This window comes from Magnolia sinica, chromosome 5, assembly GCF_029962835.1.
Source record: "Magnolia sinica isolate HGM2019 chromosome 5, MsV1, whole genome shotgun sequence".
Lineage (NCBI taxonomy): Eukaryota > Viridiplantae > Streptophyta > Magnoliopsida > Magnoliales > Magnoliaceae > Magnolia > Magnolia sinica.
The window spans coordinates 12,639,210-12,654,895 of record NC_080577.1 but is presented as its reverse complement, the minus strand read 5'-3'; the positions used below and the strand labels follow the sequence as shown (position 1 = coordinate 12,654,895).

The 15,686-nt window shown below is 38.9% G+C and overlaps 1 protein-coding gene across 1 annotated transcript in view; it reads right to left on the bottom strand.

The window, feature by feature from the left end:
• Positions 1-15,213, bottom strand: part of LOC131246946 (uncharacterized) — a 223,901-nt gene extending 208,688 nt beyond the window's left edge. Inside the window, exons 1-3 of the mRNA XM_058247406.1 lie at positions 15,069-15,213; positions 4,423-4,588; positions 468-539 (exon numbers count right to left, since the gene is read on the bottom strand). Of these exons, the coding sequence (XP_058103389.1) occupies positions 468-539; positions 4,423-4,588; positions 15,069-15,162 (332 nt within the window). The 5' untranslated portion in view covers positions 15,163-15,213. The remainder of the gene's footprint in view (positions 1-467; positions 540-4,422; positions 4,589-15,068) is intronic.
• Positions 15,214-15,686: the final 473 nt, after the last annotated feature.

Genomic DNA, 15,686 nt, shown 5'->3' with positions numbered 1-15,686 from the left:
AGGAAGATCTCCAGATAGCTGGTTGGCCTCGATGACCCTGAAAATCCGACTTCTTTTGTCAAGATCGATAGACAGACACAAAATCCAAACAGAAATTCAAGTAATAACGGAACGGGGACAGAGAATAATCGAAACTTACAGACTGGTGAGGGAGGTTATGTTTCCAAGTTCCTTTGGGATTGGCCCCGAAATGCGGTTCACACCGAGAGAGCTGCAGTAGCATGTCCTCCACGGTTTATTTTAGAAAAATCATGCTTTGATTTGCTAAAATTAACTAATGAGAGAGTTAGAAGAAAAGCTTACATTCGCTGCAATTGCATGGTCGCCCATTCTGTAGGTATCGAACCGTTGAGGTAGTTACGAGTGAGTTGTCTGTCAAAACGAAGAAGAGATGGTATCGATTGTTCGAGGCGTAGCTTAAGAAAGTAATAGTGGGAAAATCTACCGTGAGCCTGGAGGATACGTACATTTCGCGGAGGAAGGGAAGTCTGGCCAGTTGTGGCGGAAGCGCTCCAGGAAGATTCCACTGCGTAAGAATTCTGCGGTACGAAAGGAGAGTGGTTTTTATTTTTTTTTCAAAGCTAATGAAGGGGCGATTTGCAAGATGAAGTTGTTTAACCTCGTATTTGGACGTGATTCAGCCGTTTCTTTACGAGACTTGATGACATAGAAAATATGATTTAATGCTAACAAGCCATGTATGCAATGTGAGGATTATAAAAAAGTACGTGAATTATTTCAATTAATAAATTATGTTAATTTATTGAGTAATTAAGAGTAAAAAATAGAAAATAAAACCTAATTTCACTTAAACCACATACCCACATAAGAAATTATATAAATCAATTAAAACTGAGCCCGATAAAAAGATAGAATATCTAATTTAGCATAGATACGTTTGATATTCAATTTACTAACTCATGGGTTTTATTATTAGAATTAGGAATTAAAAATTCTGAAACTAAAAAGATTAAGGATCATAGGAATCCAAAATTTTGGAATCACAATTTTTAGAAATCAGAGAAAATAAGAAATTGGAGATATAAGGTTTGGAATAGGGTTATGGATGGGAAATTAAGGAGAAATTGACAGATTGAGCGATTGTCCGTATGGTCAAAATAGGTGCTCGCACGTGTCAGTCGTGGGCTAGCATGCAATATGGATATTATGACAGAATTCGCAAAGTAATTTAATTAACAAAATATGCTAACTCACAAAGTAATTGAGAGTAAAAAATAGAAAATAAAATTTTATTTAATTTAAATCACATGCCCACATATTAAGAAATTACATAAATCAATTAAAACTAAATCCCAAGAAAGAATAAAACTTCAAATTTAGTATAGGCACACCCCACATTCAAGAAACTGACTTATAGGTTTTATGATTATGGTTGGGAAAAGAAAATTTTGAAATTTAAAAATTTAGGATTTATGAGAATTTAAAATTTTAGAATTGAAATTTTTAGAAAATTAGGAATATAGAGTTTAAGATAGGATTGTGATTGGGGAATCAAGGAGAGTCACACCTGATTAAAGGATTTATTGTGATTGGGGAATCAAGGAGAGTCACACCTGATTAAAGGATTTGATGAAAGATACATACCATGGTAACCCTGCACACAAATCTATGGTTGGCATTATTCCATGGGTGGTGGCTCTAATTGTGGGTATAGCTTATGGTCTAGGGTTTAAATTTCAAGACAAACTATGAAGTGTATGCTTGACACAGGAAAGAGAAGTGTATGCTTGACACAGGAAAGAGAAGCCACAAAGTAATTTCTTGAATCCATAAGTAAAAATAAGAAAACCGTCAAATATTTTTTGTTGAATTGTCTGATGTGTTTCTCTGGTTTACACCGCTCATAAAGATAAAATAAAATCTTAATTCATAATTATCAAAAATAACAAAATTCTAATTTTAATTAAAGTCGTAATTCAACTAAAATGTAACTTAACTAAAATAGTAATTTTTTCAAGGGATGAATCCTAACATGATTACAAGTAATTTATAAAAAGATTAAAATCTAGAATTCTAAAAAATAAATAATTATGACAAAAATTGAAATTACTATTTTTAAATTTTCTTAAATTTTTTATTTTTATTTTTAACTAGAAGAGTGCTTTCTTGCAAAAAGGACAGACGTGCAGATGCGGGTCAGTTGACCTAGGATGGCCTGTTACCCTAAAGATTGATAAGTCGTGCATCCCATAATGATACTCGAATCAAAAGATACTTTAGATATACTATTCACACATTAAACGACATTTTCTCCCTATCTAAAATGAATTTCTTTGAATCGAACATGCTTTAGCCCAGCTGCACCATGCATACGTAAGATTGGACCTAGATTTGACAGACTACTTTCGCTTCTATTTGATCTTCTTTTAGTCTAGTCATATGTTAGGAGAGTGTTTGTATCACATCCTACACTAGTCCTCTCCACTTGGAAAACCTTGTTCTCGAATTATTCAATAAACTCGACTCATGATACTCATACCGGTCTGCAGTATTGAAAGTATGTGAGATCTATATGTCCTTAGGAAGATCAACAATATAAGCATTATTATTAATTTTCCTAAAGATCAAAATATGACTAATCTTTTTATTCCTCATCCAAAAACCTATCATTGCACAAGTGAACTAGCATGTTATCATTTACTTCAAACACTTCTTGGAATCGTTGTTTATTAGCCCTCCTTGTACTTTATGTTAGACTCCTATAACTTCTTCTAAATATCGGCATGCACTGTCACAATTCAATATTCTATCATATTTTCTGTGGCAAGAGTCATACTCTGTAACTTAGATAAAGGGAATGTTTGGGAACATGAATATATACAACATCAAATAGGGACTTACTAGTAGATTGATTCTATATGTTGTTGAAGGCTAACTTCACCACCCATACATCTATGCTATAACACACCTAGAAACCCTGTGGGCCTACTCGATTGATGATTTTAAAGTCAGTCCATCTTTTAATTCCAAAACCAAATGCTATAGTCAACCGATTAGAAATAATCAAATTAAAATTAATTTTCAGCTATCTAAATTACACAATCAGTGAGTCAACAAAGATCATGACCCCAGACTAAGATCGGGCCACCTCTGATTAATCGCACCTGTGAATCCGTACACGTGTGAACTGCAAGTGCAAGTGCATGCATGATCGGGAACCAGAACTGAAAACTACGTCCAGCATGAAAACGAGAATTTTCTACCTTCGTTCGAACTAATCCACAATCCAAGGAGAGATCATTATAGGCAAATATAGACTGTTCATACGTCTGATCGAACTCGGCTGGGCCTGAGCTCGGATCAAATTACTGATCGAACTGAGCTAGTACAGCTCCAGGACCGGTCAAGCCGAATTTGAGCCAAGGTAAGTTGTTGGTTGAACCAAATCGAGCTTGGTATAGCTTGGCTTGAAGCGGCTTAGCGTCCTGTTCTAAATACCTATGTTTCAATTGGGATAAGTTAGTAAAGTCCAGACAATTCCTACCCAAAGTAAGGAGCTTGTGACACCTATTTTCTTCAACAATGTGGTAAAATATGTTGGATGGAAAATTATAAATACATTATCCTTGAAGTGTGATGTGCCCCATTATCAATTGTTGATGGGTTATAGGCAAATTGCTTTCAAAATAAGACAAGTCTTTTATCTAGATTCTCCGTGTAACAATCATAAAAGGGTCTACTTAGATACTTTTTTAATGCAGTTGATCATCTGGCATATTGGATTAGATATCGTCTAGCAATATTCTTAGAAGTAGAAGACTTTTTAATGAGATTTAATGGTTTAGATAAGATATGTTAGAGCTGATTGGTTTTGGACCAAAATAGTCCAATTTATATAGGCAACGGGAGAGTAAACCATTGCTCGGATTGGTGTGGCTTTTAAGGCTGCTAGTCATTCTCAAAACGGCTGACTATTTTGGATCCATAAATCCAACTGTTCTCTATAGCATATAAAACACATGCTTATCTCACATCACTCACACAATCTCATGTAAGGTTACGAGAGAGTGACCACTAAAGTGCAAAATGTATCATCCAATAGCACTAGAGCCACATTGCATATGCTCTTGCTTGTGCCCAAGCGCGCGCGTGTTACTAATGCGTACCTAATTATCTCAACTTCTAAATCTCCAAGTAATAATACCACACACACCTCTATATATAGAGCACAAAATATCTTTTCTCCTTTATGACATGTGATTAAAAAAATCTACATTTTTTATATAAAAATTTTCAATATTGTTTTGGTAGAAAAATAAAATTTTCAAATATTTGATTTTTTTAAAAAACTAACATTTCAACCGACATGACCTTTGATGTTTTCATGTCAACGCGGGTTAATGAGGTTAGTATTACAGAAAAAGAAAAGAAAGTCAATCCGGGCAAGTTTAAGAAACGCACATGACCCGGACATGGCAGATTGTGGTGCAGTTACACTGGACCGAGCTATTTCCACCCTCTCTGTTGGTGTTAGGTGTAACCCAGCTGGATTCACCACTACAGGGATCGACGCTGAAATTCCAAGTTGGTCTGTTGAGTGTTGTTGCAATTTCCTGAAGAGCGTCCACTAATCACATCACACAATACCACATGTCAACGCGTGGCAATAGATAAACATTGCTAATAAATTTATGAATGATCCATTGCTTAGTAAATTGTTGATTTTTTTTAAAAAAAAATGAAAAATGTTAAAACAAGTTTGAAGGTTTTCAAATTCCAACTGGTAGAATCTAATTACCATACAAATCATGATTATTTTAACATGTAAACAAATTAAAGAGGAATGTTCACTTACAACCTACCATGCATGTCAGTACTAGATTTGGGTAAGGAATTTTATTTATTTATTTATTATTATTATTATTATTTTCCTCAAATTAAGGTACTGATTGGACACAACATGTTAGTTTCAAAGTTAGGCTGCATATTGTAATTAAAACGGTCGGCTTTTGAATTTGGGTCATCTTCTCACAATCCAAACCGTTTATATGATATCATGCTTTTAGAATGAATAGACATGAAATAAAGTTCTCAATTGGTTCATTTCAAACCTTTGATATTGGCTACTTCACTCCGAATATGGTCACCATTAGAGCTCGGCAGAATCTTCCAACTCGATCTGGTGGATCCGACCCGATCCGAAGCGAACCGAAGGCTTGAATCGGTGCGGATCAAGTAGGACCACTCAGATCCGATTGTACTTCGGATCGAGTTCAAATTGTGGTCAATACGGACCAATCCAATCTAAAATCAGAACGAACCCTAACCCCTCTTTCTCTACCTAAAGGAGGCGCCACATCCACCCATATCTCCTCCTCTCTCCCTATCTCTCTCTCGATTTCCCTCATCTCCTTCCTTCTCTCCTTCTTTCTCTCCAGGTTTCCCACATCTCTTTCTTTCTCTCCTCCTTTCTCTCCCTAGACTTAACTCGATCCGACTCAATTCGGTTTTCCAGACCGAGTCGGACTCGGTTCGAGTCAGGCCAGCAAGGATTTAGATCAAACGAGTCAACCCTGCTCGACTCGGTCTCATATTGGATCAAGTTCGGGTCAAGTTCTTGAAAAATCGGATCGAGTTGAGTTGGACCCAATCTGGCCTGACTCGACTCAATGCCCACCTCTATTCACCATAACTTCTATATGATCTAAGGGTAGAAATATTCAATACAAGCTTCTTCTTTTTTTTTTTTCTTTTTTTCTTTTTTTTTTTTTTTTAAGAATTCCACTTTCAAAGGAGAGCTCTGTAACATACAATGGGCAGAGTTCAGACACATGTTAGTGAAGTCTGTTGTGATGCATTCTAGCAAACAGCTTAGAGTGGAGCTATAAGGTAAAATCACAGTAAAATCAAGCTCTTTGGCCCCACCATTACGTGCATGTGGGGCCCATTTATTTTGGAATGTCTTAAATTTGGTATGAGCTCTTATTCAAGTGAGACATATAATTTACAACTCATATGTTCAAATGGTAGGTACCTAAAATAATTAAGAAGGTTTTAATGGGTGTGCATCCTCCCTCTATTGCTTCCTATCATGTGGCCCACTTAAAGTCATGGTTTTAGAATTGGATAACACATCCAATTTTAAATTTATTTTGGCTGCTTTAGTTACACCACTTAAGATTTTGAATTTAAAGTGGTTTTAAAGCACTCTTCTCATTTTTTTAAAGCATAAACCTTTACTAAATGCACTTTAAAGAAACCCATGAAGCTTGGTGGGGGTCCACTTTTTGCAAATCTGAACGGTCCGCCATATCAGCCATCTGCCATCTCATTTTAGGGCATTGGCCCAAAATCTAGGGAATCCAATGCATAGATGGTCCCACGACAGGAAACAGTGGGTTGGTGGCTTATCACCATTAAAACCAGTAATGGTCACATTTTTACGTTTACAGGCCATCCAAACCATTGAAATGTCATTCCCAACCGTTAAAAGGTCATTCCTAATGAACTGAGAGTAACCACCAGATTTTTACGTCTGGTCTAAAATTTGTATAGCCTCACAATGGTTTAAAAGGCTCAGGGCTTCAAATCTGGATCATTTTTTTGGCCCAAGCCCTAAATTTATATGAAGCAAATAGTGAATGGCCAGGATTTTTTGCGAAGAAGATGATGGACCCACGATCACAACAATCATCTCTTGTCCGAATCTGGCACGAGTCAGAAATGTTTTAGAGGCTTAATTTGTTATCATGCGACCCTTAATTGAGTGGGGATTAAATGACTACGGTTAAAAAGTTCTTGGGGCCATAGGAGTTTTGGATCAAGCTGATATCTGGGTTTTAGCTTCATCCAGGTTTTTGTGACCTTATCAACCGTTTGGATGATAAATAAACATCATGGTGGGCCCTAGGAAAGTTTCAATGGAGGCTTATTGTTCCTACTGTCTCCTGTGGTTGGGTCCGCTTGAGTATTGAATCAGCCTCATTTTTGTGCTCATTCCATAACATGATCATAAACAATGGGTGACTGGAGTGGATAAAATACATACATCATAGTGGCCCCATAAAGCTTTATTTTATTTTATTTTATTTTATTTTATTTTAAATTATTTTTATAATATATCACAATTCAATCTTTCGTGTTCTTGTCTCAAATCTGAACCGTCAACCATTTTGATCGTCTCATTTTAGGATTTGGGTCTAAACTCTTAAGTGTATCTAATGCATAGGTGGGTCGTACGACAGGAAAACTGATTGGTAGCTTACCATCGTTAAAGCTATCATTGGTTTAATATTGATGTTTCTAAGACATCCAAACCGTTGAAGTGACATTTCCAACCCTTCAGAAGTTCATTCTCAATGGATTGAACATAGCCCCTGGATTTTGCCCCTGGTCTAAAATTTTTCTCCCCGTGATGATTTAAAGGGTCTGTTCAATATGCACTTTTACCTACCATGTGGCTCACTTGAACTTTGGATCTAGATTATTTTTAGGCACAAGCCGTAAAATCAAATGAAGGAAATGGTGGACGGCTTAGATTTTTTTTTTCAAACAACACGATGAGAGCCATGATCATGGCGACTATCTCCCAATGACATTTAAAGTGGGCCCACTTTGTTGATGCTTGTGATAAATCCAACCTATCCACAAGTTTGGTCATATAAAGTTCAGGTTGTGGGCCCAAAATTGAGGCCGATCCATTGCACAGGTGGATCTCCTGCATGAAAGCATTGGACAATAGCCTTTAACAGTTCACTGTTTATTATCTTCCATTTTCTTCATCTACTATGTAAAATTACATGGCCAAACCTGTGAATGTAGTGAATTTCTCTTAAATATCATAATAAGCCCCACAATCATAGAAACTATATACAGTGAACCCATAAGGACAGTTATACATGAATCGAGGTCGTCAGTAGTCACTGTGGTCTGTTGAATCTCGATGGGACCACTTTCATGATACGTGGTACAAATACAAATTGTCCACCATTTTCGCCATCTCATTTTATGATGTGGGCCCAAAATTCACCAGATCTAATATGTCGGTTTATGATTGGGAAAGTGGGTCAGTGGCTTGCTACCTGTTGAAAGTATCAATGGCCCATTTTTTGATCCAAATCGTTGAAACAACATTCCCAACTGTTTAGAAGGTCATTCCCAATGCACCTGATCTAAAATCTCTTCAGCCTTACGATAGTTTGAAGGGCTTGCGTTTAATATGCACTTTTACTTGTCCCCTTCGGCCCAAGCTCTAAAACAATATAAGGTAAAAAATGGACAACTCAGATTATTTGCAAAGAGTTGGATAGGGCCCACTATCATTGTGATATCTTCCAGCATGCAAACACAATTCAAAACTCACGCCTAATAAGGTAAGACTTGATGAGGATTTTCTCCTCATTGCTGGGTTCGATGAAATCGAACTAGTTTCGATATCATCGATAATTGTCGAGATTTTTCACCCCTGGTCGCTGGACAACTTTGGTCCTGTTTCGATATCATCGAAGAACATTAGATGTTATCAAAAGTTGTCATCAAAGGACCTTCGATATCATTCAAGAGTTACACAGATGCGATTGTGGAAACGCAGATTCTGCGGAATTTGTTTCCTATTTTGATTCTACCTCTTTCTATTATTATATAAAGGGGAGTATACAAGATTGGGGTGTATTCCAAGGCATTCTAAAGTTTCCTAAAGGTACTCTAAAAGGGTTTAGGGCTATCAAAGGTGAGAGAGAGAGAGAGAGAGAGAAAGAAAGCTTGTGGAAGGGAGATTTTGCTCGTAGAGGTGATCTACTTCGCAATCCACATCTCAGCACTTTTATGTCCTCGTGATCGGTGAGATCTCTCCGTTTTTCTTTTGTTCTCTTATTGTTTATCTACTCTTACGTGAGTGAGGAAGGTTTGATCCAAGCGGTTTGTGCTTGTGATCGGTTGTAACGTTCTACTTTATAGTGGATTGTTGATCTGGACGAGGTCCCGTGGTTTTTACCTCTTTGAGGGTTTTCCACGTAAAATTCCCTGATGTCGTGTAATTTATGCTTTAATTTATTTCATTGCTTTATTATCCCATAATTCTGGTTTGTTTTGAGAGGCTAGATCCTAAGGTTTTGTGCAAGGCCCCCAACAAAGTGGTATCAGAGCGAGGTTCATTGAACGAAGTGAGATCGATTTTTGAATTATGGAAGGTGGCTCATCAAGGATGATCACCCTCAATGGTTCTAATTGGACCATATGGAAGGCTAAGATGGAGGACTTGCTTTATTGCAAGGACGTGTATTCTTCAATTCAAGGCATATCAGCAAAGTCAAAGGATATGACAGTGATGATTGGAAGAAGATGGACCGGAAGGCGGTGGTGTTTATTAGACAATGGTTGGACGATTCCATATTCCACCATGTGTCTACGGAGACCTCAACCGTTAACCTATGACTGAAATTGAAAGGGCTATATAAGAGGAAGACAGCTGGTAATAAAATTTTCCTGATAAGACAACTTGTGAATCTCAAGTTCAAAGATGATGGTTCTGTGGCCGAGCACATGAATGAGGTCAGCAATATAATGAACCAGCTCTCCGCTATGAAGATGGTCATGAATGATGAACTGCAGGCTTTGTTATTGCTTAGTTTATTGCCTGACAGTTGGGAGATATTGGTGGTATCTCTAAGTAACTCCGCGCTAGACGGAAAGGTATCCATGGAACAGGTAACCAGTTGTCTCTTCAATGAGAAGATAAGGAGGAAGTCTTAGGGGTCTACTCAGCAAGAGGCCCTTGTGACATAGGAACGAGGGAGAGGAAAGAACAGGAAGGGCGGGAAGGCCCGAGATAAATCAAGAGGCAAGTCGAATACTAGAAAGATGTTGAATGCTGGAATTGTGGCAAGAAGGGCCACTATAAGCATGAATGTCGTAAGAATAAGAACGACAAGAAAGGAAAAGGAAATGAGAAGGAAGATTAATCAGATTCCACTGCAGTCATTTCAGATGGCGACGTTATAATTATTCTTTCAACAGATCACGATGTATGTTTCACAGCTACGAGTCAGGACACCAACCAGGTGATTGACTCAGGAGCTTCTTTTCATGTGACTCCATGTAAGGACTTCTTCACAAGCTACAAGTCAGGTAACTATGGGACCGTGAAGATGAAAAATTCTGACATATCGAAAATCGTAGGGGTTGGTGATTTTTGTATGAAGACCGATGTAGGCTGCACATTGGTTCTCAGGGATGTGAGACATATCTCAGACCTTCGCCTCAACTTGATGTCGACGGGAAGGCTGAATGATGATGGCTATGAAAACCGGTTTGCTGGTGGGCACTGGAAGCTCATCAAGGGTTCGTTGATCACAGCTAGAGGAAAGAAGTGTTGCACCCTTTACAAGGCAAGTGTCAGTGTGTGCAAGGGTGGGTTGAACGCAGTGAAAGATTCAGCTATTAACATGTGGCACAAGCATCTAGGCCACATGAGTGAAAAAGGGCTTCAGCTACTAGCGAGGAAGCGGCTCCTTCCAGACGTGATAGGTACACCTCTCAAAACATGTATTGATTGTTTATCAGGGAAACAACATAGAGTTTCATTTGTTAAATCTGCTTCTCATGTTAATAAAGTGCATGCATTAGATTTGATTTATTCTGATGTTTGTGGTCCTATGAGGACAAAAACCTTGGGTAGGGCATTGTATTTTGTCACTTTTATAGATGATGCATCTAGGAGGGTTTGAGTTTATGTTTTGAAATCTAAGGATGAGGTCTTTGGTGTGTTTAAATTGTTTCATGCTATAGTCGAGAGAAAGACAGGTAGATCATTGAAGTGCATTCGCACTGATAATGGTGGTGAATACATTGGCAACTTTCATGAGTATTGCAAGTCCCTGGGTATATGGTATGAACAGACGATTCCCAAGACCCCCCAGCATAATGTTGTAGTTGAGCGAATGAATCACACCATTGTAGAGAGAATCAGATGCATGTTGTCCCATGTGAAGTTGCCCAAGACGTTCTGGGGAGAAGCAATGCACACAACAGTGTATTTGATAAACAGGTCTCCATCAGCACTGTTGAATGGAGAAGTGCCTGAGAAAGTGTGTACTGGACAAGATCTATCGTAAAGTCATCTCAGGGTGTTTGGATGCAGGGCATCCGTTCACGTACCAAAGGACGAGAGGTCTAAACTCGATATGAAGATCAGGCAGTGTGTATTCTTGGGGTACGGTGATGAAAAATTCAGTTACAGATTATGGGATCCGACTAAGAAGAAGCTCGTCAGGAGCAGAGATGTGGTATTCTTTAAATATCAGTGTATAGAAAACATTGGTAAGCCAGAGAAGAACCAACTTAGTTCAAGTGAGCTAGAGGACATGGATCCGGTTATTTCTCCCGTGGTGCCTGATGACGGGGAAGTACAGCAAGGTGCATAGGACAAGGGAGTTCCTACAGAAGATGGACCGGGGGAGCAGCCCCAACTTGATCCACCTGTTGAGCCACAGGTGAGGAGGTCATCTAGGGACAGACAACCGTTCAAGAAGTACTCGCCGCATGAGTACATTATGCTGACTGATGGGGGAAGCCAAAAGATTATTTTGAGGCGCTAGCCGACGAGCATAAGGGGGAGTGATTGAAAGCTATGCAAGAGGAGATAAAATTCTTGCATAAGAACCACACCTATGACATGGTGAAACTGTCTAATGACAAGAAAGATCTGAGCAACAAGTGGAAGTTCAGAAAGAAGATTGAGCAAAAGAATTCACAGACGAGGTTCAAAGACAGACTTGTGGTGAAAGGGTTTGGTCCGAGGAAAGGTATAGACTTCGAGGAGATATTCTCATCAGTGGTGAAGATAACATCTATACAGGTGTTGTTTGGGTTGGTAACTAGCATGGATCTAGAGATAGAGCAGTTAGATGTTAAAACTGTCTTTCTCCATGGTGAGCTGGAAGAAGAGATCTACATGCACCAACCAGAGGAGTTCAAAGTCAAAGGTAAGGAGCATATGGTGTGTAGGCTGAGAAAGAGCTTGTATGGGCTAAAACAAGCTCCACAGCAATGGTACAAGAAGTTCAACTCGTTTATGTTGAAGCATGGGTATAACAGAACGGAATCGAACCACTGTGTGCTCACGCGCAAGTTCTCAAATATGATTTCTTAGTTTTGTTGTTATACATTGATGACATGCTTATCATGGGAAAAGACATCAAGAAGATCGATAGGCTAAAACAAGAGTTGGGCAAGTCGTTTGCGATGAAAGACTTGGACCCGACTAAACAAATCGTAGGAATGAAGATAACTCGTGACAGAAGTAGCAAAAAGTTTTAACTGTCACAAGAGCAGTATATTGAGAAAGTCCTAGAGTGGTTAAATATAAATGCAGCGAAGCCGGTCAGTACTTCACTGGATGATCACTTTAGATTGAGCGATAGGCAGTGTCCCAAGACGTAGGCAGAGGTAGAAGAGATGCAGAAGATACCCTACGCGTTAGCAGCAGAAAGTTTGATGTATGTTATGGTGTGTACACGCCCAAACATAGCATATGCAGTTGGTGTTGTCAGTCGGTATCTTGTTAATCCTGGTAAAGAACATTGGGCAGCGGTGAAGTGGATACTGCGGTATCTAAGAGGCTTATCTAGGTTGAGCCTATGTTATGGTGATGGAAAACCTATGTCAGAGGGCTACACAGATGCAGATATGACAGGCGACATAGATTCCAGGAAGTCTACATCGGGGTTCATGTTCACATTTGTAGGGGGAGCGATTTCTTGGTAGAGCAAGCTACAGAAGGTCGTAACATTATTGACGACAGAGGCCGAGTACATTGCAGTCACAAAGGCATGTAAAGATATGCTTTGGATGAAAAGGTTCCTACAAGAACTTACCCTGAAGCAGGAGCAGCACGTGGTCTATTGCGATAGCCAAAGTGCTATTCACTTGAGTAAGAATCCAAGTCAGCACTCAAAGTCGAAGCACATAAAGATTCGGTATCACTGGATCAGGAATACTTTGAAACAGAAGGTGTTACGACTTGAGAAGGTCCACACGGACGATAATGGGTCATACATGATGACCAAGGCTTTGCTCAAGGGCAAGTTTGAGGTTTGTAAAAATTAGGCTGGCTTGAAGAATGTGAATTCCTCCTGAGTCGAAAAGGGAGAGATTTGATGAGGATTTTCTCCTCATTGTTGGGTTCGATGAAATCGAACTAGTTTCGATATCATTGATAATTGTCGAAAATTTTCACCCCTGGTCGCTGGACAGTTTTGGTCCTGTTTCGATATCATTGAAGGACCTTAAATGATATCAAAAGTTGTCATCGAAGGACCTTCGATATCATCGAAGAGTTACGCAGATGCGATTACGAAAACGCAGATTCTAGAAAATTTGTTTTCTATTTTGATTCTACCTCTTTCTATTCTTATATAAAGGGGTGTATGCGGGATTGAGGTGTATTCCAGGGTATTCTAAGGTTTCCTAAAGGTACTCTAAAAGGGTTTAGGGTTATCAAAGGTGAGAGAGAGAGAGAGAGAGAGAGAGAGAGAGAGAGAGAGAGAGAGAGAGAGAGAGAGAGGAAGCTTGTGGAAGGGAGATTCTGCTCGTAGAGGTGATCTACTTCGCAGTCCACATCTCAGCACTTCTACGTCCTCGTGATCGGTGAGATCTCTCCATTTTTCTTTTGTTCTCTTATTGTTTATCCACTCTTACGTGAGTGAAGAAGGTTTGATCCAAGCGGTGTGTGCTTGTGATCGGTTGTAACGTTCTGCTTTATAGTGGATTGTTGATCTAGACGAGGTCCCGTGGTTTTTACCTCTTTGAGGGTTTTCCACGTAAAATTCCCTGGTGTCGTGTGGTTTATGCTTTGATTTATTTCATTGCTTTATTATCCCATAGTTCTAATTTGTTTTGGGAGGCTAGATCCTAAGGTTTTGTGCAAAGTCTCCAACAAGACCATGATATTTAATTATGAAGAAGGTAAACTTATCATTTTGTTACTTAATAGTAACTTTCAGTTACTCAGAAGTTATCTAAGCGGTAGAAAGTCGCTATATATGTGAAAATAATAGGTGGTTTTAGAAAAATAATTTAAAAGTATCACTTTTTCATCTATAGACCAAGAGAAAGGCAGCTTATGGGAAAAATTCCTTTCAAAAACATAATTATCCAGGAACTAAGATCGTTACCTGATGATTAAGATAAGCTAATTAAGGCATAAGTAGCTTATATGAGAAAAGCTACTTAGTCATATGTTGAAAATGCAAAAGATAGCGTTTGTGTGGGAGAGAGAAACAAAGATTCAAAAGGAATTGCAGGGTATTTCATGCTGTGTTGGCTGATGATGCGCGTGTGGGGCCACTGATCCAAGCCATCTATATGATGGGCTTCAATCGTGGACGAGGGATCCAAAAAATCTCGCATAAACCCTTCCATCATGAAATACACATGATCTTATAAGTTCGGAAACGGATTGCGTTCTGCCACCGCCTGGACGTTAATCTGTCCATGAAGTGGCTCTGTGGGGCCAACCTTTATGTTTGGTTTTTATATATGCCGTTTATCCATTTTTTTCAGATCGTTTTAGAGTTTGAATCCAAAAATGAGGCAGATCCAAAGATCAAGTGGACCACACGGCAGGAAGCAGAGGTGATAATCACACCCACCGTTGAAACCTTCTAAGATGCCACTGTGATATTTATTTCCCATCTGACCTGTTCATAAGGTCATATACACATGGATGAAGGGAAAACACAAATATCAGTTCGATCCAGAACTTTTAAGGCTCCCAAGAACTTTTTAATGGTGAGATTTCAATCCATACTTTGTGGTGCATTTGAGTTCATATATAACTCATTTTTTGTTTCATATGCTAAAATAATCTGATAAAATGGATGTATGGTATGGATAAAACCCATACATCACAGTGGGCCCCACAGAGGCCTGCCTGTACGGATTATCATCCAGGCGGAGCAGGACGCAATCCGCTTCCGGAAAGTTTATGAGGCGGATCCCATCAACCGTGTATTTATCTCATCAGATCAACGGTTTCAATCATGAATCACGGCCCTACATTCGATGAGCAGGACCCAATAGCTAGTTTATCTTCAAAAGCAACCTCGTACCTTCATCTTGAGCCAGCAGAGGGGCCCCACATCCCAACGATCTACAGAGATGCAGTGCAAGAGCCCAAACGAGGAGAACACGTACGGAAAACATCTTCCTCTTTGTAGATCAGTTCCTGACAAAAGAGAAGTTGAACAGAAGAAAAAGTAGAAATCAAAATCAAGTTGAAATCGTATAAGAAATCAAATAGATTTTCTTTTCGGAAGAGAATTTCAGTTTGGAAGGAGAAGGAGAACGAACAGCGGAGCATGATTTGAAGACTTTTGATGTTAACGAATGAATTCGAACGGTAACATTTCAAGGAAGAAGCTCGTGGATCATGACCTTTATGTGTGAATAGTCAAACATTTGATCCGGACGCTCCAAGTGTTTCATCACGCTTTTCATGGGCCACATGAAATCCGTTGGATGAGCAGAGGATGGTAATCTTCCAAATGTTACCATCTCTTTTTTATGGCTGTTAGTTTTCTTGGCCATCAATGAGATGAAACACCATCAAATGAAAACCGAATGAATTCTTTTGATAAAATATTTTTCTCCGGTTGAGAAATGGAAAAGAGAAAGAAATTAATTTACTTACAAAATGAGTAAAACATTATCGCCAGAGAGTTAATTGT